Source organism: Pleurodeles waltl, chromosome 5 (genome assembly GCF_031143425.1).
Source record: "Pleurodeles waltl isolate 20211129_DDA chromosome 5, aPleWal1.hap1.20221129, whole genome shotgun sequence".
NCBI lineage: Eukaryota > Metazoa > Chordata > Amphibia > Caudata > Salamandridae > Pleurodeles > Pleurodeles waltl.
The window spans coordinates 652956011-652978269 of NC_090444.1; the positions used below are offsets into that span (position 1 = coordinate 652956011).

The following is a 22259-nucleotide window of genomic DNA, read 5'->3' on the forward strand; positions in this document are numbered from 1 at the left end:
CACAATGGCAGAAGAAGAGCACCCTTCTCCCCTGAAAGGCTTTCATTCCATATTTGTCATGCCTTTAGATGACCTCTGAGTCATATCCACTTGTCACTGTATTTCAGTGTATCCCACATTTAGTGCCACAATCTATGTACAGTGTTCCACTGATTCCTCAAGCTAGGACCCCATTTTAAAACTACCTCAGGTAAAACATGCAAATGAAAATGTAACAAACACTCAGATATGCATTGTTATATTGATTTTGATACTGACCGATGCCACCACTGTTAGAGTGGACTTCTCAAACTGTTTCATTTAAAACAATATTATGCAGTCTTTGGAATTCGCCGTCAACAGGTCTGTATATTTTTGTTTTTTATTACAGAGATACAATAGGAGTGATTGTTTGACTAAGCGCAATAGATCGAAAGGTGCACTTAATTTAGAAAACGGAACTCTACTGATACTTCTTAGTAAGGTATAGAATCTAAATTCCCATGCATACTTCATCCTACAATATACCTGCCTTATCCCTCGATGAGCTAGTAAAATGGACCCAGGGGAATTTCACTGCTTAGGATAGAACCCTTAACGAAGGCAGATCAAATGAATACTACAGTTTGGTTGCTGTGCAAGACTGATGTTTACCGGGCACATAGGAGGATCCACAGGACATTTTATGTAATGACTTTGACTCACATGAAGGTGACTAAAAGGGTGTTACTTTTTGCCTGCATTGGAGCTGCCAGAGAAGAAAAGAGTTACACTTACCATGGTAACAATATCTCTCTTTACTCTGCAAATGGTACATTATGAGTTCCATAGCTCACTCAATAGTTCATTATTTCAGTGAACAACTTTATGAGTTAGCCAGAGTAAGAAAAGATAGACTTAAATAGTAAACAAAACTTTATTTACTCTGGAAATGGTATTTTACGAACTCCACATGATCACATTGATGGAGTAGTGTGCAGCAGAATATCATCCAGATGTTAAAAGGTATTCGATAGAGCACTGCATGTCCTCATAGACTATCCTGTGTCTCCTTAGATGAGTAATCTGGCTCATCACTCTCTTGTGTTGTAAATTAAGTATAATCAAACTCATAAGCTGAAGAAAATGTAAAATATATAGCAAACATTCTCTCCCTTTCTTGCCCAAGGGCCATCCTGTCTGCTGTCAAAAAAGGCATGTGGAGCAGGCCGGCACCATGCTGGTAGCCACTGAGTCAGGTGCTGTCTGTGGTTTAAGTCTTTTTATTGGTTTAAAGCCGTAAGATACATCCATTGGCCGGTGGGGGACAATAAGGAATAACAATACCCCAGCATAACCAGGAAGAAGAGGAAAGGAAACCCGCGGTGTGGGGAGAACAGAGGATGGGTAAAGGAAGGTATCAATCTCTAGTGTGGAAGAGTGAAATCTGAGACAGCGGATGGTAAATTGGAGCAGAAAGAGTCTGGGGATGTGTAAAGGGAGGTGTCTGATACTTGTCCCCTTTCAAATCAATTATGTGCATGGCATGGGTGTGTGAGGCACAGGACCCGCAGGTATGTCAGCCAGGTCAGCTCCTGGAATTCGTCTGGGAGGCAATGTTGGTACGGCCCCCTTGTCTTCTCAAACCATGGGAAAATGTTCTGCACCATCCCCTCAATTTCTCCATCCCCAGAAGATCCCATAGTTTATGCAGCAAGTCTAGCTTTTTTGGGCTCGCATCGGAGACCCACCGGGCCAGTAGTACTTGCTTGGCAGCTTCAGCACCAATGTACTGCCTCCTCCTATAGAGGATTTTAGTTTTGTTAAAGGATTTGGAAGACCTAGTATAATGTAGCTATGGAATCTGGGGAGGTCAGTGTCAAATATGGCCTCTATTGCCGATAACAGCTCCGTCCAGAAAAGGTTGATTTTGGGACAGTGCCAGAGAAGGTGAGTGAGTGTGGGGGGGTTGGATGCACTGCCTCCAACAGGCGCTGTCACCACCTGCTTTCCATTTGGCATCCTGTTCCAGTGTGTAGTACCAGTAGTGTGCTATCTTGAGAAACATCTCTTTACTAGAGGTACTAAGGGCAGAAGCCTGCCCCGGTAGAGGATATTGCCCCATTCTTTAGTGGTGAATGTACATTCTCACTCTGTCTCGCAACGACGTTCTGTGGCAAATTTGGTTGGCAGTGTTAGGTATTCAGGAATGTATATATGTCTGAGAGGAGACGTTTGTCAGAAGAGCATGTGAGCAACCACTTCTTAAATGATTTAAGGGTATGTCCTGTATGGGTGCGTATCTGAGGTTCTTTGACCCCGTGGCAGATAGCGATATATTGCCAAAGAACAGAGTGGGGGATTCCTTAAGCAGTCTGGGTTTGGGTGAAGTCCATAATGTCCTCTTCATCAAAGAGGTCTCCGATTCGTTTGTAGTTGGCATCCTGCCACTGAGCAAAGTCTGAGCTGTGTAATATGGGAGGAAAGTCTTGGGGCCAGATGTATGAAAAGTTTTTGCACTTGCAAACGGTGCGAATCGCAAAAATCGGCCATTTGCGAGTGCAAAAATGTGGTCTGCGATGCATGAAAGGCATTTGCAGACCAAAAATAAGAAATCGCAAAATTTGCAATTTCTTGCGTTGCGACCTGGTTTTGCGATTCGCATTTTGCGATTCGGTATTTCCAGTAGGAAATTGCGAGGAGCAAAATGCGAATCGCAAAATCCAAATCGCAAAGAGATGCATCAAAAAATCGCAATTAGCGATTTTTCGCAGAATGGCATTTTGCACATGCAAAATACCACTAAGTGAAAGCAGGTGGTAACCAGGTGCAACCTATATGAAGTGGCCCAGAATGCCTCAGACCCCCCACCACAATGGCTGCACTCTACATCATGGCGAGGAGGATGAGGATCCTGGCAGGTTTGAGGAGAGGCAGGAGGAGACAGGAGCGCATTTCTAGAGTGCGCATTACACTATTTGACCTGACAGAGGAGGACATATTTGAGAGGTATAGGGTGAACTCAGCCATGATTCATGATCTCATAGCTGAGCTACAACCCATACTGCAGCGCAGAACACTAAGGACACATAGCATACCCACCCATGTGCAGGTATCATGCACCCTCCACCTACTTACCTCAGGGAGCTATCAAGGGGTCATAGCAGCGGCTGGGGGGGTCACACAGAGCACCCTCTCCTGATTTGTCAATGCATGTATCAACGCCATACTAAGCAAACTCCAACAGTACATCCGATTCCCCCACACCCCACAGGAAATACAGCAGACAAAAATTGACTTTTATCAAATTGCACACTTCCCCCACGTCCTAGGTGCCATAGATGGCACACATGTGGCAATATGTCCACCATCAGTCACAGAGTATGTGTACCGAAACCGTAAACACCAACATTCCATGAATAAACAGGAGATATGCAATGCCACCTACATCATAACTGATCTCGTGACCAGGTAGAATAGTGGCTACTTGTGCAATCTTGCACAATATAGCTACAACCAGGGGCATACCTGTAGAAATCAGTGACACCAAATCAGTTGAGGATGACGATCCCATACCACCTCTACAGCCAGCAGACAGGACCAGTGCAGCAGAGGGACGGCAAAGGCCTGCAGACATCACACACAACCATTCCAGACGTGACTATGTACAATCAAACTCTACTGACTACTGTAGCTATAGTGAGAAATAAAATGTGTTCCTTTATGGCAGGTTCAGAATTGTGATATGTAAAATAAAAGGGGTATTGTCAAAACGAAAAAGAACAAATGAACAGGGTCCCACACTATTACTCCATAGTGGGGACACCAGAGTCAATAAGGCAGCAGTCACTTCCTCCTCCCTCGCACACCACTGGGGTGCCCAGTTGCATCACTTGCACCCTGAATGTCAGGCTCTGTGGCAGTGCTGCGCCTGGCACTGCGCCGTCTGTGGTCTGGAGCTGGTAGGCGCACACTGCTGAGGCTTGAGGTATCCTCCGTGTCACCCAAGGCAACCTCACTCGGAGTGGCCGACCTCTGTCCCAATACTTGTTCAATCACAGTGGTGATCTGCACAAGGACCTGGACCAAATCCCTACTGTTGTGTGAAGCCTCAACCTGGGCCGCCACAGCACGACGGGCAATGAGGGCGGTGGAGTTGGCCATGCGATTGGATGACCGGCAGTATGTCGCAAACATGGTGTGGAATTGGTGCTCATGTCTGCGTCTACTCAGGCGTTCTTGTCGCAGCTCCTCGCACAGGTCACGCACAGCAGTTGTCAACTCACGAGAGTCCTGGGAGGCATGTACCTGTCCCTCACGCAGCTGGTGTATGTTCTCATTGAGGGTGTCCAGTCTCTGATGCAGTCTGACTGTGTTCCGATTGTGGACTCTGAGGCTCCTGTCCAAACTTTGGATCCTTAGATTTTGCTGCCGTTGTTGCTGCAACATTGCAGCCTCCAGTCCACCGAACAGGGATGTACCCTCAGCTGCCTCCTGCAATTGCTGTAGTGACACTGGGGCACGTGGACGACACGCTGCAGGACCCCTGTCCTCCGGTACCTGGCTGCGCATTCCAGATGCGGATGGTGTGCCGGAACTCTCCTGCTGCACATCTGAGTCACCACTGAGGGCAGCTGCGTGTCCGTGTCCGCTACACCCGTCACTGCTGTGGCTGTTGTGCCAGGCCCACCTGCAACAACAATATGCAGCATGTCAGTTCTGTATGTTACATTATCTGTCCAGAAATGGCAATAATACTATTCATACTGCTGTACATGGTGTAGTGTGTGTTGTGTTACCTTGGGTGTCCCTATGCTTGCTAACATTATCATGCCACTGTCTGTACTAGTTTGTGGACCGCGACTCCCATAATGCATGTGGACTACTTCACACACTACTTCACATTACATGCTAATTCCTAAGTGGCTTTTTATGCATGCACATACAGTGTTCACACAACAGATTTGGCACTTACCTTGGCTGGTACTTGGATGGGCCGAGGTGTCGATGTCAGTGACCCCTGTCGCTGCTTCTAGTAGGAGGGTTGATTCCACCAGGTCCTCCAGTGGTGTGGCAGGTGGCTCCGTTGGTGGTCCAACTCCTGTGCTCCTGGCCTCTGCAAGTCGCCTTGCCACCCTCTCCTTAGCCCGGGACCGCAGGTCATACCAGCGCTTCTTGATTTCATCTATGGAGCGCTGGGCCACTCCAATGGCGCAAATCTTCGTTTGGATGTCCAGCCAGAGTCTCCTCTTCTCGCTCTCTGGCACCTGGAGGGAGGATTTGCCAAACAGGCGGTCATGGCTCCTCACCACCTCCTCTGTCAGGATCTCCAGCTCCTGCTCACTAAATTTGAGCTTGCGCTTCCTCTCCTGCTTCTCTGCCCCAGGACCTTGGGGCTCCATGGTGGCTCAGATGCTGCTGCTCCTTCACAGTGCTCCTCACAGTGGCTGGGCTGCTCTCACTCTGGATGCTGGCTTGGGTGTGGCTTTTATACCTGCCTGGGATGACTCATTTCCTGCTGATGAGTCATCAATCACCTCCAGGTGTGCATTCTCGAACTTTCTCGCATTTTGCGATTTTTTACCGAATCGCAAAAAAATTGAAAATTGCGAGAATGCAAATTGCGATTCGGAAAATGGGCCTCGCAAACCACAAATAGCGATTTTTAAGAAATCGCTAATTCCGAATCGCAATTTTGTTACATGGCCAATTTTGCGATTCGCAGACCCCTGTTTTCATACATCTGGCCCTTGGTTCCCTATAATCAGGGTTCGTGGTGAAGTGGGAGTGGACAATTTCCAGAGGGTCTGCACTTTATCATAAACCCCCATTGTCAACAGGACATCATCAGCATACAGCGCTGCCTTATAATACCTGCCACCCATAGGAATCCCAGATATGCGTGGATTGCCACGTATCCATTCAGCTAAGAGCTCCATATAAAGAGCAAATAGCAGGGGAGACAAAGGCCAACCCTGGTGACTGCCCCTGCAGATACAAAAGGGTTGAGACATAAGCCCATTTACCCTCAGCACCGCTTTAGGAGAGACACCGTTACATTGGACCCATTGACGAAACCTGGCTCAGAGACCGAAGCGTTCCAGCACCAATCGTAGATATTGCTAATGGCCTTCTCTGCATCGATTGAGAGAAGAAGAGCTGTTTACTCTGCGTTTTATCTAACATGTGCTTGGTATTATCACTGAAACCCCTCTCATTTATAAACCTGCTTAGTCAGGGTCCACCAATCCCTGCATATAAGAGGCAAGCTGATGCATCAAGATCCCTGTGAAAATTTTAGCATCTACATTAGGCAATGAGATGGGGCGATAAGAGGAACAACACTTAGGATCTTTGCCTGGTTTGGCGAGCACAGTGATCAAAGCCAGCTGATTGTATCGGTTAGCATGCCAGTTGTGCTAAAGAAATTATAGAAACACGCTCAGATGGGAGCATGCAATGGCCCGAATGTTTAATAAAAGTCAGAGCTGTAGTCTTCTAGCCTAGGGGTTTTATCTGGCTCTAGGTGTGGGATGGCCATTAATACTTTATTTTTTGTAATATCCCTGTCTAAGATGGAAGTCTCCTCCTGAGGGATACATGTCAGAGGGACATGGCCTAAGTAAGAAGTGGCGATATGATCATCCAGCTTCTTTGCCGAATATATCGCAGCATAGATCCGCTTGAATTCCTTAACAATCTGGTCATTGTGGTGTTTTGTGGATCTCTTCCACTCTATTTCGAGTTGCTGGGGCTTGTTGTCGGTGAGCTAACAATCGTCCTTCTTTGTTCCCTCTCACATAATGTTTCTGCTTGGTACAGAGCATTTCATACTCTGTTCTGTCAATATCCAGGGATTACAGCTGCTTGCGCGCTGATGTAAGCTGTGGCCATGTCGCAAAGGAGCCTGTGCGTGCATGTTGCTCTTCTAAATCTTTTATAGCAGATTCTAATTGAGTATGGGTAGTGTTCCTATCTTTTTAGGCAGTGCTGCGAGGGCCACAAGTGCCCTGATTTATACTTTTTGGTGCAAAACGGCACCAACGCAGCCAGGCACCATATTTATGGAATGGTGCAAGCCGGTGCAAAGGGTAGGCTAGCGGATAAAAAAAGAATGACGTTAGCCAGGTGGGGCTGGTGGTATGGAAGAAGGGGGCTTTGCACCAAAAAATGACGTTAGGCAGGTTACAGTAAAAAAAAAAATGACTCTAACCAGCCTAGCGTCATTTTCTGACACAAAACCATCCATACCAAATAACTCCTGTCTTAGAAAAGACAGGAGTCATGCCCACCACCCCAATGGCCAGCACAGGGGACCAGGGTCCCCTGGGCCTGGCCATTGCACCCAGTGCCATGTAGAGGGGCCCACTTCAGGGCCCCTAATGGCACTTTAAGAAAAAAAAAATACTTACCTGTACTTACCTATACTTTTCCTGGGATGGGGTCCCCCATCCTCCGCTGTCCCTCTGGTGTGGGTGGGGGTGTCTCTTGGGCATGGGGAGGGCACCTGTGGGCTTATTCCATGGTGTTCCACCATGGAAATAGACCCACAGGTCCCCTAACGCCTGCCCTGACCCAGGCATTAAATAATGGTGAAAAGCAAACTTTGCACCATTATTTGACCCCTCCTCCCCCATGCCACAGTCCTCCCCCATGCATGATTTTAGCACAGGGGATAAATATGGCACTAAGGCCATAGAGTAATTTTTTGCATGGGAACGCCTACTTTGCATCTCATAGATGCAAAGTAGGTTTCCACGTCCAAAAAATTACTTTAACGCCATAAATTTGGGGCTAGATGGGTCTAGCATTAAAGTATAAATATGAAGTTAGTTGTGCACCGAATTTGTGTAAAAGAGAAAATTACGCAAATTTGGCGCAAAACAAGTATAAATATGCCCCAAAGTGTCCCCGCAGAACAGCCGTTAGGGTGTCCCATAAAATTTGGATAACTGTGGCTGGCGTGTTATTAGTTGCTAAAAAGGAATTGATAGCAGCTCTGATTTCCATTTTTTTCTAATATGTTAAGAGCTTAATGTTTAGATGCCAGGTGTGAGGAATGATACATGACTAGGGAAGGCGTACTTAAGGGTAATGGGGGAGTAGTCAGGGAAGGCAGCTGCCCTGATCTCTACTGTCCTAGTGGCCTGGGTGATGCGTGGGGAGAGGATGTGAGAAAAAAGTAAATTCTAGCATACTTCTGGTGAGTGGCAGAAATGAAGGTGTATTCTTTTCAGTCGGGTGCTGCATTCGGCACACATCTACCAATCCCTCGACTGCTATCCATTTTTTGCATGGAAGAGTGAGTGCTTTCGATCATCCCATCCGATGAATGGACGTGTACATGGCTGCATCTGGGACGATATTGAAGTCCCCACCAATAATGATGTCTGAATCAGGGGAGTCCAGGCCATGCCTATGGCTTCCTTTAAGAAAGCCTCTTGACGGTCATTGGGGGCATAGAGATTCGCCACTGTGAAAGAATTGCCCTTCAGATCTGTCCTCAGTGATAGTAGCCACCCAGCCAATTCAATATGCGTTTGTATAACCTTCCCTGAGAAATGAGGGGCCAGAAGGATTACTACTCCTGCTTTCTCCCTGACCAGATGAAAAATACTGGTGGTCGAATGACCAAGAGAGTAAACACTTGCAGTCAATTTTTAATAAATGGGTTTCTTGTATGAGACATACATCAAATTTGGCATCCTTGAGAAGTGATAACAGTATGAGGTGCTTAACTGGGGCATTAAGACCCCTAACATTCAGGCTAAGGATGGTGATTACTGGTCAATAGGTAAGAGACAGGCAAGAGAGGCAAAGGATGTTGGGCATCGTGTATAGACACCCTGCAGAAACAAGTGCCTTGAACTGCCCGCTGCTCGTGTATGGAGGACACAGGTCATTAGGAAAGAGGGAGAGGGGAAAAGACAAAACAAAACAACAACAGCGTTCCCTGCTTGGGAACATAACACAAAAACTGGAGGGGCCATGTCGTTGGCAACACCAGCAACTGTCCACTATTGTGTCAGAGGCTCCGCCATCAAGGAAAAGCAGCAACAGTATCAAGCTAGGCCGGTCCCCAAGGCTCCATGTAGCATCCACAGTATGGAGTAGAGATTGAAGAGATCTGAGAGGCCCATCATCAGCTGGGTTAAATCGCAACTGCAGCGAGGCCCTCTGTGTTCACAGCCTGGTCCTGAAGCACTGTCCCGATGGTGATGTTGGCACAGCAAGACTGCCCTTTCCTCATGGCTCGCAGTCTCTGAGGGCTTATGGAACTTCTTCTTGAGTGAGCCGAGGGTCAAGGTTCTGGAGGGTGGGACACTGGGGTCTCTCTGCCAGATCATCCGTGTAGCCACTTGAACCAGGTGCAGAGTGTCAGCTGAAGTCATGGAGGAGCCGCCCAACGGCTAGATGTGGCAAAACGTTATAGTCTGGGCCCGGGTTCCTGCTGTAGTCGTCATCTTGGTTGCGCGGCCACCTGTGTCGCTGCAGTGTTACACTGCAGTGTTACGAGTCCTGGGTTGGTGGTCATGTAAATCGCTGGTGCCGGTCTCAGGGGGCAACCACCTTGCTCACATTTGCAGGTGGTGGACCTCCGAGATAGCGCTCCTACACCATTTTAGACACGCCCCCAGAGTTGCTGTCTGAATGGAGAGAGATCTACTGACAGCAGCTCAGAAAGGGTCACTGCAGTAGACTGAGTAACCACGTGCCTGTGGTTCAGTTCTGTTTTACGTCTGTAAGTTTAGCTTCAATGTTTAACTTTGCTTTGTTGTGACTGAGAAAATACGGTTTGAGGCCAATTTTGGTTTTGTCTTTAATTCCTGTTCTCTTTTCCTGGTATTACAGTTACTAAGCATTGGCATTCAGTTTAAAAGAACATTTCAGAAATTGTAACTTCTGGTAACACCACGAGAATTGTCTTCAGGTTACATTGTTTAAATGAGCGTCTCTTTCTGCTAATTTCATGAACCTCCTGCAGAGTGTATAACGTCTTCCTTATTATGCACAATCTTTATTTTTTCCTGTCACTAAGATGTTACTGGTATTGTAAACATTTGAGTATGCAGATCAACAGATGTCGGGACCACAAGATACATTAATTACTCTGCCATCAAAACTTTCGGGAATTAAATATTTCGTTGAAAGGAGCATTTTTAAAAAGGATAGCTTGGGACAAAAACGGTGATTTAAAAATCTATGGCAACTTGACAAGTATGTCATGAAACACCATAGAGTGTCCAGAGAGAATATTTTTGCGCTGGAGAGTGAAACAACATAATTTTCATTGAGGCACCTTTATACATGTAAAGTGAAAAGAAGTGAAAGAATTGATCTTGAAATTCAACCAAATTCAGCCGACACATGTTTCATCCTGTGAAGGACTTTATCAAGGCTTATTCTTTTAAAGTTTGTTAAATTCTATTCAAATTAGAATTTCCAAATTTCTTGCGAAACCACAGCAAGTCTGTGCTTGTTGGTCTTCAATAAAGTGAATAGTTTGATATTTATTAGGTGTTTAAGGTCACAAAAGCAACCTCTATTGTCAGGAGTTAGTCAGAGGTCAAAAATGTATGGTATCTTTATGTCTTGTCCATCATCATTGCATTGAGTAATCCAGTCCTAGAGTACCGGCATAGTTTTTATTGAGACTCAGGAGATTAGCTTAGCCCTTTGGCTTGCAGGCCTGTGCCCCCGTCACCTAGTGACATTTAACCTACTTTGTCTGCTCTGTTTTAGTCCATTTATTTTATTATATCTCTTAAGATGGCTGCCAAAAAATGTTTTGATTTGCGTTTTCAGTACCACTCTGTGAAGGCATCACTGCCAGCGTCATATTCAAGTGATGTACACTGGTATTCCCATCATGTCCCTTTATCACTTACGTGTGAGAGGAACATAATGTACACTTGTTGGGGATTGTTTGCATAATTGCCACCACAATTCTGCCTCTTTATCTATTGTTTCGGAACATACCTGCATCAGAGGCCCTACACAATCTGTATAAACACATCTCACACAGACAAGGTTATCAGACAGATTTCTTCCAGATGCTATCTACTCTGCATGTCACTTTGCTGCAGAAATCAGCCTTTGTGTCACCACGGAGTCTGACTTAGAGACATTATTCCAAGATCACAAAGTTTGGGGGGTGCTTCTCATGGACATGGTACTGGCAGATTTGGTTTGTCATATCTAGCTCTTTTTAGGTTAGAGATTAGTTCTCTATGCTAGGGATTTTACATCTCATGTTTATTGCAAGATGTTGAGGGTCTTTTGTATTCACGAGTCTCATCTTCACCATTATGCTTCTTTTGTTGTTTGTTATCCTAATCATTGCATTGTTATCCTAATCATTGCAGCTTGTGCGTTTTAACGTATTTAACCTATTGAAAACTCTCCTGCATCTCCTTCATTGCCTGTGTGTTACTGAGACATATTACTAATGTGAGAGAAGGGTAACTTCCATTCAACCAAAACTCTCCTGCGATGTCGCAATCTAGAGTCCATGCATAAAGCTGCCAGAAATCACCTTTTATTTACTCTTTGGGCTTTTGGTGAGGTACTGCTTGTGAACCGGGAGGGTTGGGCCGACAGTTGCAACTCGTTGTAGGAGTGACTCAGTTGCCTACAAACAAAAGTCCTAGGAGCGAGAGTCCAACTACGACATCACATATTATAAAATGTGCTGTGTTGCTCAATTTTAAGCACTATGTTGTGCCAGTAAAAATTTACCTGTGCGTTTTATGAACATGGACATTTTTTCAACCACATAGTGGCTCTGAGCTTCAATTAATTATGTCGAGCAAAAAAGCATATTCTAAGAATATGTCATACAATGCTAAACACAGCTCAAAGTAAATTAGGTAATCCAGCCCAAGGGTTATGACATTTTGGCCCATATTTATACTTGGTTTACGCTGAATTAGCGTAATTTTTATTGACGCTAATTCAGTGCAAACTTAACTCCATATTTATTCTTTGGCGCTAGACACGTCTAGCGCCAACGTTATGGAGTTAACTTCATTTTCTTGACACGAAAACCTACCTTGCGTCAATGAGATACAAGGAAGGTGTTCCCGTCCAGAAAAGGAGAATATGGCCTTCGCTCCATATTTATCTCCCCGTACTAAAATCCAGCACGGGGGGATGGTTGCCTTAAATAATGGCAGTAAGCTTGCTTAGCGCCATTATTTAACGCCTGAGTATGGGCAGGCGTAAGGGGACCTGTAGGCATATTTCCATGGTCAGAGAACATGGAAATTGCCCACAGGTGCCCTTCCCTGCCCCCAGGGACAGCCCCACCCATTCCCACCCACACCAGGAGGACACCTAAGGATTGGGGACCCATGCCAGGTAAGTCCTGGTAAGTATATATTTTTTTCCTCCAACACCAGGCAGGTGCCCTGACTTGGGGCCCCCTGCACAGCCCTGGTCCCATGGCCATGGCTCCTGTCTTTACTGAGACAGGAGCCATGTCCATGGGGTTGTGCCCTAGAAAATGGTGCTACATTGCTTAGAGGAACTTTTCTGCCTCTGAACAGTGTAGCACCATGATTTGGCAAACAGGCCCCAGTTTCTACTGCACCTCCCCAGCCCTGTTAGCCTCCTTTCCAAGGACGCTGACAGGGCATTAGTGCCGGATAGCACCATTCCATAACTATGGCACCCCGCCGGCATCCTGGAATGGCACTATAGTTTTTCACGCAAAACTGCGCTAAAGCAGTTTTGCCTGAAAAAGTATAAATCTGCCCCTTTGATTACAATAAAAATAGATAACTATAATTTGACATCCCTTTAAGCAATGATTTAGCTTTTTATGAAGCATGTTCTTGGTATAAAAAGTCCTTAACTCATAAACTACACATGAATTATAACTTTATTCACAAACATGTCAAACAAACATTTTTAGTTAAATAGAGACTCCACATATATTTTTTAACATTAGCTTCAACATTTGTCATACAACACATGGCTATTTTATTAATCTGACAGTGCTTTCTCATGTGGCACGTTTAGTATTTTACAGATAGTCATGATGTTTTGACCTATCTCTGTTTTGCTTCACCATTCTTTAGGACACATCAGCTCTTAGCCTACTAGATAGTACAACATTTTGCACATGGAATAATCAAATCTCTAAATTACTTCTTGGCGAATAAAACTCTTATTCTTGGGGCTGACTTGATTTTGCTGTTTTTAAGAAGCTTTAGTATACTTATTTTTCTATCAATGTCTTGTTTGTAGAGTTCAGTTATCTGCCCTACTTATTTCATGGCATTCAGCTACTATTCAATAAAGACATTTTTGTTACTCTTTATGCAAACATGGATTTTAGAAAAAATGGTGATCTACGTTGCAACACAGAATTAAAGGTTCATGTAAGCATTTTGTATCCACAGAAAAACATCATATCGATGGCACCAAAGAAATTATTTTTCCTGATCGAACAGTGAAACATTTATATGAAGATGGACATGAAGAAACCACCTTTCCAGATGGTACTGTCGTAAAAGTAGAAAAGTGAGTCTTCAGTCAAACTTTATTGTTGTTGCACTTGCCTCTTTTCACAATAAGGTTATGGTAGTGTTAGGTCCTTCAGCTTTATGTCAACAATATACTAGTGTAACTGAGCCCACTCCTTCATACAAAGTTGAGAGATAATGTCTAGTCCTTTTTGTGTATCAGTACCCCTGACACCATGTGGTATTTTGGGTATGTTTCAAGTAGAAAATGAATTAATGTCATTTGTGGTGATTGTTAACTTGTAGATAGCAGAGGCAAGCCATTTGTTCCTTACTTTTAGGAAGAGTTGATCTGAATGCTGCTAGTATGATAATCTCTAGTGGATCTAAGGTGAAACAGAAATTAAACACATCCATAAATTATCTTTTTGAGGATAAGTTATCTTGTTCAGCTCAGTAACATTAACTCCCAGCAGCAGCTCCTCCGCTATGTTGGAAGAGCATCGTCCCCCCGCCAGAAGCAACATCTGCAAATTTAAAAATAAAAACAATAATAAACAAATGTTATTATCATTATTATGTTTCAAGGGGTGGTGCTATGGGGATGACGAGCACGGAGGGGAAGTGGTGTTCACTCTCCTCAGTGCGCATGTGTGTTTGCTCACAGTCTCAGGATGGCCAAACATATGCTCACTGAGCTCTCTCTAACCTGCTATTGTGTTGCCAGGTTGGAGACAGCAGGCCCAGGCTCCCAGTCTGACTGGAAGCGCCAATTCAGGGCGCTCAGGCCAATCCTAATGCTGCTCTCATGCCGCCAATACTATCTTGAGACAGTGTTCCCTCATGTACATGGGGCCATACACCCATGCAAACGAGAAAACACCTTTTGCCTCTGTGACCTTGCCATATCATGGACGTGGGCAGAGATCCAAACAGGCCCTTAGGTGAAGCTCTGACAGTGCACCCCAAATAGGATGCTTTCAAAATATACACATTATTCTTGCATGGTTGAGGTGGTGCTTGTACGTGTCCAGCCATTATTATTGAGATACCCCTAGGGGTGACAGTGCTGCACTTTCCAAATGCTGATTGACTGATTGGTTCATATCACCATATGAATGAACCAAGACTACTATCCCACACAGTCTTTTCTAGGCCCTCTGGTTCTATGGCTACATCTAGGGGATAATGCAACATCACTGGGGAAACTTTGGTTTTGTGTCTTTTTATAAACTGGTGACTCTCTTTGAAACACAGAGACAGCCCAAGTGTGTTCTGTAATCGTTAGTCACTTGATTGCTGTTCGAAAGCAGATGCATAGTTTCGATAGAGAAACCTTCTTTCTTCAGTTCTCTCTGACCATAGCTGTTCCTTTCTCCCATTCACCCTTGCTAAATAATCCCAAGAATCATGAACAGAAGAGTATCATCGGTCCAAAAAGACTTCCTTCAGTAATATGTGCGTATTGACCTACTGATTTTTTCTTTATCCTGTTTAGCACGTAGGGCCTGATTTTGATCCTGGCTAATGGCCCTTTTCTTTGCGAAGGAGACAGAACCAATTACTCCATCGCCCTGACATAGATGCTGCCCACCAGCTTTATAATGATTCCCAAGCTGGTGGTCATTTATATCGAATGGGCAGGAACCATCATCCTGTCAGTGCAATTCGCTGTTTGGTGCAGGGCTCCATCAACATGATGGAGCCTTGCACCAAACAGTTTTCTTATTTTTTTTTTTTTTAAATAAATCTTATTTCTCCCTCAGGGAATTATTTCTTTCTTCTGCCCCTTACCTGGTATTGACAGACAGTAAAAACATGACAATATCTCTACACATCCTAATTGGATATAGCCAATTCTCCGACAGCCCTTAGTCCATCAGGCCGCTGTAGAAGTTTGGCCATGGCACTGACAGAGTAATCAATGCTGTGGCGAAACTCAAGATCCATCCGCATCAACACCAGTTGGGTGGACCACTTATTGGCAGTGAGGGAACACCATCACTGTTGCAGTGGAGTTCCCTCTCTGCCACGATGTAAATCGTGCCCTTAATTAGTTGTGCATATAATTGCAAATAAATAAATACAAAAATTCCATTGCACACTTGCAAAGCACAGACCTATTGGCTGTGCCAATGTTTGTTTGGTTTAGTATTAGAATATAATCGTCAGAACACAATCAGTCATAAATACAGTGTCCTAAATATCACTTCAAAAATATCGCCCATTGCATTTCATATTAAGAAACCTACACCCAGTGAGGCAATATTTTTCTAAAAGATACTTAGGATCCAATATTTATGTCAGACACTATTTCTGTGTATGATATTATAGAGCCATCTCTTTTAGGGTTTTGAGGCTAAGTTATTCACCGTACAATGAAAAAACACACCTATGTTATAAAACGTTGCACACACTTACACCCACACATCATTATGAGAACCAGCCATTGACCATAATGGAGTGTGCATTTACTTACTTACTATTATAACTCCCCGCACCCTTTGATAGTGGGGTAGGTAAGAATGAGGACCAAGCTAGCTGCACTTTACATTTTTTGATACACTTGCTTAAAAGTTCCTAAAACCTCTATGGGGACTGGTCCTCATATCATGGGTTACACATGCTTCCTACGCCCCCTCCCACACACACAAAAAATGCACACACACACACAAACACATACACGCACAACACCCCCCACCAAAGATTTCACTTTCACAAGGACTACTACATAACTTACATATAAAGAATGCAATGGCTTAATGAAATGTCAGAATGTAATATATTGCAGATGGTCTGTGACATCAAACAGGACTTAGCAAAACCAGGCACACACAGGAGGTAAGAGCGCCTCTGAGCCCCAGCTAACTTGGTGGAGACTCAGGAAGTTGCATGGTCACAGGCAGACCCTTTTCCCTTTACTATTATTTGAGTTCAAAACCAACAGAATGACAACTAACCTTCTTAAGCTTATTATTCTCTCCAGGAAATTCCAAAGCCCTTCATGGAAGTTTCTGCATCAAAGAGATTCCCTGACCCAGCAACACTCTTGCCTATATGCAAGTGGTTTTATGTAGACTCAAGTGCTGTTCCTATACTTCCATGAAGCAACTGGATCTGTTACACAATATAGGAGATTCTTCTATGAAGCAGACAAGTTAGACCATCTTGACACTTGCACCCTACCTGTTCAGGCCATAATTTTGACTGCTCAAGAAAGCTTGAGGTGGACACAGACCCAACTGGACAAACTCTGACAGAGCAAACCATTTGCCGCTAGGAGTCATAAAAAAACAAAAAGTTTTTCTGCATGATTTCAACACGGGCAGGGGGTATATTTATTGGTGCCTTTGATGTGCAAAGCAGTGCAGTTCAAAACATAACATTTATGCAGGATCCAATTTTGCTCTGTAATGCGTAGGTCACTCACTTATTGTCTCCAATCACAGAAATTCACTCTGTAGCCCACTCGTTTTTGGAGATATGCAGTTAAATGCTGAGGACCCCTTTCCTAAACTCTATGCTCTAATAGCGCTGCAATGACGTTAAGCTCAGAAATTAATTCAGCTGTGGGAGGATCCTTTCCTCTTATAGTTTAGGGTCTTCAGGGGTTTAGAATCCAGTTAACCATGTCAGCAGAACTTGATTGCAGTCCTTGCTTGGTGACCCTCTGCAAATATATATTTCTTCACTGTGATTCCTTTCCAAGATCATCACATTTGAGAGCACCTTGAAATAAGTCAGCTCAGATACACACTGTACAACAATCTGTTTTGTATATGGTTTAAAAGTTCATAATGTTACTCCATCAATAACTACAAATAAATGCTTTATATAAGAGGAATAAGCCAAGTGAATTTCCTTTTGAATCATTAATAATCATTAATAAGAACGTCAGGGAAGGAGGGGTTTGGTTCACTAATTCTAATAAATGCCACTCAGTACAGTGATATAATGTAATGCCCTAAAATAAGATCGAACCTCAGGTATAAAGTGTCAAAAAGTGACACTTGCAGCACTGCAAGTGTTCCAGGCTCGGCTAAGACTGTTTTCAGCCTCTATGGAACTGCAAAAGGTCATAGGGCGCTTAGTGCTGTTTGTGTCATCCAAAAGGTGCAAGCATCACCTTTGTTAGTGAAGGAACAGGCTTGAATTCTACTAAGAATAGGCAGTTGACTAGAGATGAGCAACTTTATTCTCACTCAAAGCATCAACATGCACTGAAATAGGACTATTTAGCAGGGTAGTGTCAGCCTTAGGTCATTACAAAGCCAAAGGAAAATAACGCATATTAATATTAAAAACAAAAAAAGACAAATCAGGTCAGGGGTACATATTTACTAGCGTTTTATTCTTGTGTGATACAGAGCAACCCAAGGGAAAGAAAAGCAGCGCATGCTATCTACTGTCTGGTGCACAACGCACTGGAAAGGTGGCCTTTCCACAGCACCAAAGCCTCTTTGTGTTGCTTTGCCTCTAGAGGGCATACCTTAGGATGAAACAATGCACACACCCACTGGACGTAATGCGAAGCCTATTCTACTAAGATGACCTACTGGAAACAGACCCAATCAAGGGAAGTGTGTTTATGTTTTAAAAAGAAGCTCTCTCTACTTGTAAGTAGCTCCAATGTCTGCAGCCCAACTTACTAAATTACAAGCTTTTTCTTGTTTGAATTAGTATATGTATACCAAAATTAGGAGTGTATGGTTAAGAGAAAAACGTGTGTATTTTCAGAACTCAAAAACTGACTTTTGGAGAAAAATAGCTGAATGTCCAAAATATATTTAACTCTGATATTTGAGTGACAAATTATGAAACATTGGGGAGACATCACTAATATTACTAACAGGGGCATAGAAGTTATGTCTGTTCATGTGTCACCCATGTAGAGGAATTCCAAATTGACAAAGCCTTTTACATTAGCTTGAGGCACTGCAGTGATCACAGCTATTATTTTTCCATAGGGGGCACTACTGTAATCCTGTCTGATGTGGTCAATATTACAACACTAATTGTAGCTTGAGATTCATTTCTTTGAACATTAGACACTCTTATTAAACAAAAAGGTTTGAGATCCCTGGTCTAACCCATTTACTGTTGTCCATGGGCAGGATGTTGTACTGGAGGGGTGTGCTTCCAGTACAAATCCTATGCTGGATGGTGCCCACTTACCTCCCCACCATGGTGTGAAGCTGTGCGGGATGCAAGGCTGCCTTTTGTGCACCAGCACAGATGATAATAGCAGCAGCAGGTCAATCATAGTAAATGTTGGTCTGCTGTGTCTTCCTCCTTGCACAGCCCAGCTAAACAAGACGATGCGCTGTTTTACAAGAAAACTTATTCCATCTGACCCACAGTTTGTTATGCGAGGACATGGATCTCCAAGGAGTTACAAGGATATACATAGGATTAGGTGTAGTAAACATATACTTACCTAGATATTCTTACCTTCACAATATTGCTGTAGACAATATTCTCTCTATGATATTTCTGTAGCACTAATAGTGTAGTACTATACCCAGCTGAATTATCCACAAAGCTTATTGATGCCTGATTGACCTCCCTGATCCAAAACACAAGCAACCTAGGACAGGTTTTACCCTGCTTATGGTTCAACAGCCAGGTATAGCTTTGATCCAATCACAGTGTGCTCAGGACCCATGTCTGGGCATACCCATTCCAGCTAGAGTGTCACCCTGAAGTATACAAAAATCGTTGGATGTAATGTAAGTTTGATTTGTATAGTGCTGCTTGTCACCCGTGAGGGTATCCAGGCACTGATAGCAGTCTTGATCCTGCTTGAATGAATCTAACCTACTGGTAACCACTCAGGCCACATCTCGGATCATCATTCTTTTGCACTCTATGCCACTTCAGTTTGAATGCAGCCATATGCAAATCAGTCTTGAGCCTGCTCCAATGGGAACAGTCCATCCCAAGCCACCATGTGAGGTGCTCCCTGAACCAGAACACAAGCAACCTACGGCCAGTTTCACCCTGATTAAGGCTCATCAGCAAATTATACCTTGGTTCCAGTGGCACATTGTGCATGGGACCCATGTCTGAGCAGGAAACGTTGGACTGGATAAGTGGCTGAGATTAATTCAAGCATTCCATCCATCACTTTTCTGAACACTTTTAGTGATTGTCCATATGTTTTATCAAATATTATAAATATTTAAATATTTTAGTTGTACTTCTGGTTTAAACAAAGCAGTTCCCTTGCCTTCGCCATGTTACATGTTTCACAACTGTATGCACCTCTTGCAAGGCAGCTTGTCACAAGTAGATAATCATATGTTCATTTTCCATTTTTTTCTCCTTAGGAATGGGAATAAGACAGTTGTTTTCAGTAATGGGCAGAAGGAGATTCACACCACACAGTTCAAGAGGCGCGAGTACCCAGATGGCACCATAAAAACTGTGTATTCAAATGGTCGTCAAGAGACCAAGTACTCCTCTGGGCGAGTTCGAATAAAAGACCAGGATGGGAATATCATCCTGGACAAGAAGTGATTTACAGCTAGGCCCATGGCGCTGTCTACTTCTGGGTGATAGTTCACATTGTACTTATGGTTGAACAGGGCAGCCATCTTATTTTGTCGTTTGACAACATCTGCCCAGACACTGAATTTATACTCTGAACTACAGCAGACAAGAGCGTGCCGGTGGTAAAGGCCAACAGCATTTCATTTCATACCTGAAACAGGACGGGACCTTTGCCACATTATGAAGAGGAATGAAAGGGTGCATATTTTAAATTGCACGTAAAAATGAACAATGGAATTGCTGGATGAAATTCCAAGGTAGTGGTGACAAAAATGACATATTCTGAAATATCAACTTCAGTCACAAATCACGCTTGGAGGATGAGCCATTCTAGCTATTTCTGTAGCACATTTCTCACCACTCTTTTGTCTTTGTAACTGTCCGAAACTGATAGTATATTTTCACTGTATTTTTTAAGCACAACTATTTATTAGCCACAGAGGGGGTGGTTCGTTACTTTGAGTGGTAAGAATTGCGGCATGCTGATTATTGACTTTTACTGCTTAATTTTTTAACATGAGCTGCACGTCTGTGAAGTTCATCTACGAACATATTTTTTCATTACTTTGCTTAGATGAAAGTGAATTGAGGCGCCTTGGCTTCCATCGCTTGAGGTGTTCAGCTGCATGACCCTATTTTCCCAACCATCATATGTACCCTCCTTTAGCATCACTTGTTAATACTGTGTGTTCTGTTTTGCTGTGATCGTTTTTTGTTAAGATGTCTCTGATACTGGGCCCAAAGGCCCATTTGTATTTAGGTGTGCGACAAATAAAATGCTGTTTACAGAAAATGTATTTTTCAAGACGCACAACTTTACTTTTAAAATGTAGGCTTACAGAAAGCCCTTATATATTAGATCGTTTCAATGCATTTGCTTATTAACCTTTTATTATGAGAATATATGTACGGTTGTGTGCTATTATTGTGAAGAACAAGTTGAAATGCATAATATATGGTATTACTTGGGTTGAAATTGGAGAATCAATTTCTCTCTCCTAGAACTTCTGAATATTTAACCTAATGTTCAGCAAACTTTAGAAATGTAATTGTTGGCCCTAAGTTATGTCCTATGCAGTGCTCAATTTGTAAATAAAAACGTGCCAGTGCCCAAAGCTCTCCTCTTAAACACTCGGCTGCTGCAATTAAATGTTCCGAGCACGGGATGCTGAGGTAGCGTAATTCGGAAGCAATCTCGGACCGTTTTAATCCATTTACAGCCCCTCTCTGTCCCTTCAGCTCACTCCTGCAGCTTTCTGCTTTCTCCCTATGTGACGCCTTTCTGTTTTTTTTCTTCCTCCGTCTTTCCCATATGTTGCTTTTGCTCGCAGTAAATGTTTGAGGCAGAAAAATAAGTGCCGGCCCTCAAAAATAAGTGTCGGTGCTCCGCACCGGAAACAACAAGCACAAATTAAGCACTGGGCCTATGGAAGGTTTGGCAATGTATGGTAGTTTTGCCATATTGCTCCATGTCAGGAAAATATAAGCATCGAATCCAGATTTTATTTACAAATTAGTACATTGAGGCACGAATATTTATAGACATAACAGTGGTGAAAGTCAATCACCATGTAGTGATAGTTATCATTATTACCTAAATTACACATTATGCCCTATTCCAAAGGGAAACAAGCATTTGGAATGCAATGGGTCTCGCGTTTTCTCAAGTTAATGCTTTTAGCGTTGTAAACTCCTAACCAGACTGTTATTGCCACATAAACTGAAAATAAAAGGTAAAACAGTTTCACATAACTAACCCAACTTTTCTTGCCACATAAGGTGAAAATGAAAAATAAAATAGTTTCACATAGCAAGCCGACGACCGTCATGAGCACAAAGCAGACACACAAAATAAAACAGAAGTTCGCTCGCAGTGAAACGTATCGGCAAAAGTTAAATTATCCATGTAACCTGCAAAAGTGCAATTAATCATGTAACTGGCAAAAAGGCAAATATCCATGTAACAGGGTCAATGTCATGCAAAGCGCTTGACTAGTGCCTAGCGATATCGGGGTGCCTACGAAATAAAAAGAAAAAGTAATCCAGAAACCATGCCAAAAACATGGAGCCTCGTATGTTTTCAGTAGTTGGCCGGTGCGCTCGAGGAGGGTTAAACACCAGAAAAGGCATGACGTGTGAATGCCTTTCACTTATGAAATCAAGCAAATTTTAAAAGGGAAGCCCACGAATCAACCAAACTGATGGGTGTGACATGGGCGTGGTTAAAAGGCCACTGAGAGTTTACACCGTGGACCGAGCGTTTTGCGCTCAACCCTAAAA

At 43.5% G+C, this 22259-nt stretch overlaps 1 protein-coding gene across 2 annotated transcripts in view; it reads left to right on the forward strand.

Annotated features, from left to right (window-relative positions):
• LOC138295908 (centromere protein J-like) overlaps positions 1-21086 on the forward strand; it is a 387581-nt gene extending 366495 nt beyond the window's left edge. For both annotated transcript variants that reach the window (XM_069234528.1, XM_069234529.1), the window contains 2 exons: positions 13365-13485; positions 19757-21086. In XM_069234528.1, coding sequence (XP_069090629.1) covers positions 13365-13485; positions 19757-19946 — 311 coding nt within the window. In that variant the 3' untranslated portion in view covers positions 19947-21086. The remainder of the gene's footprint in view (positions 1-13364; positions 13486-19756) is intronic.
• The last annotated feature ends 1173 nt before the right edge of the window (positions 21087-22259 follow it).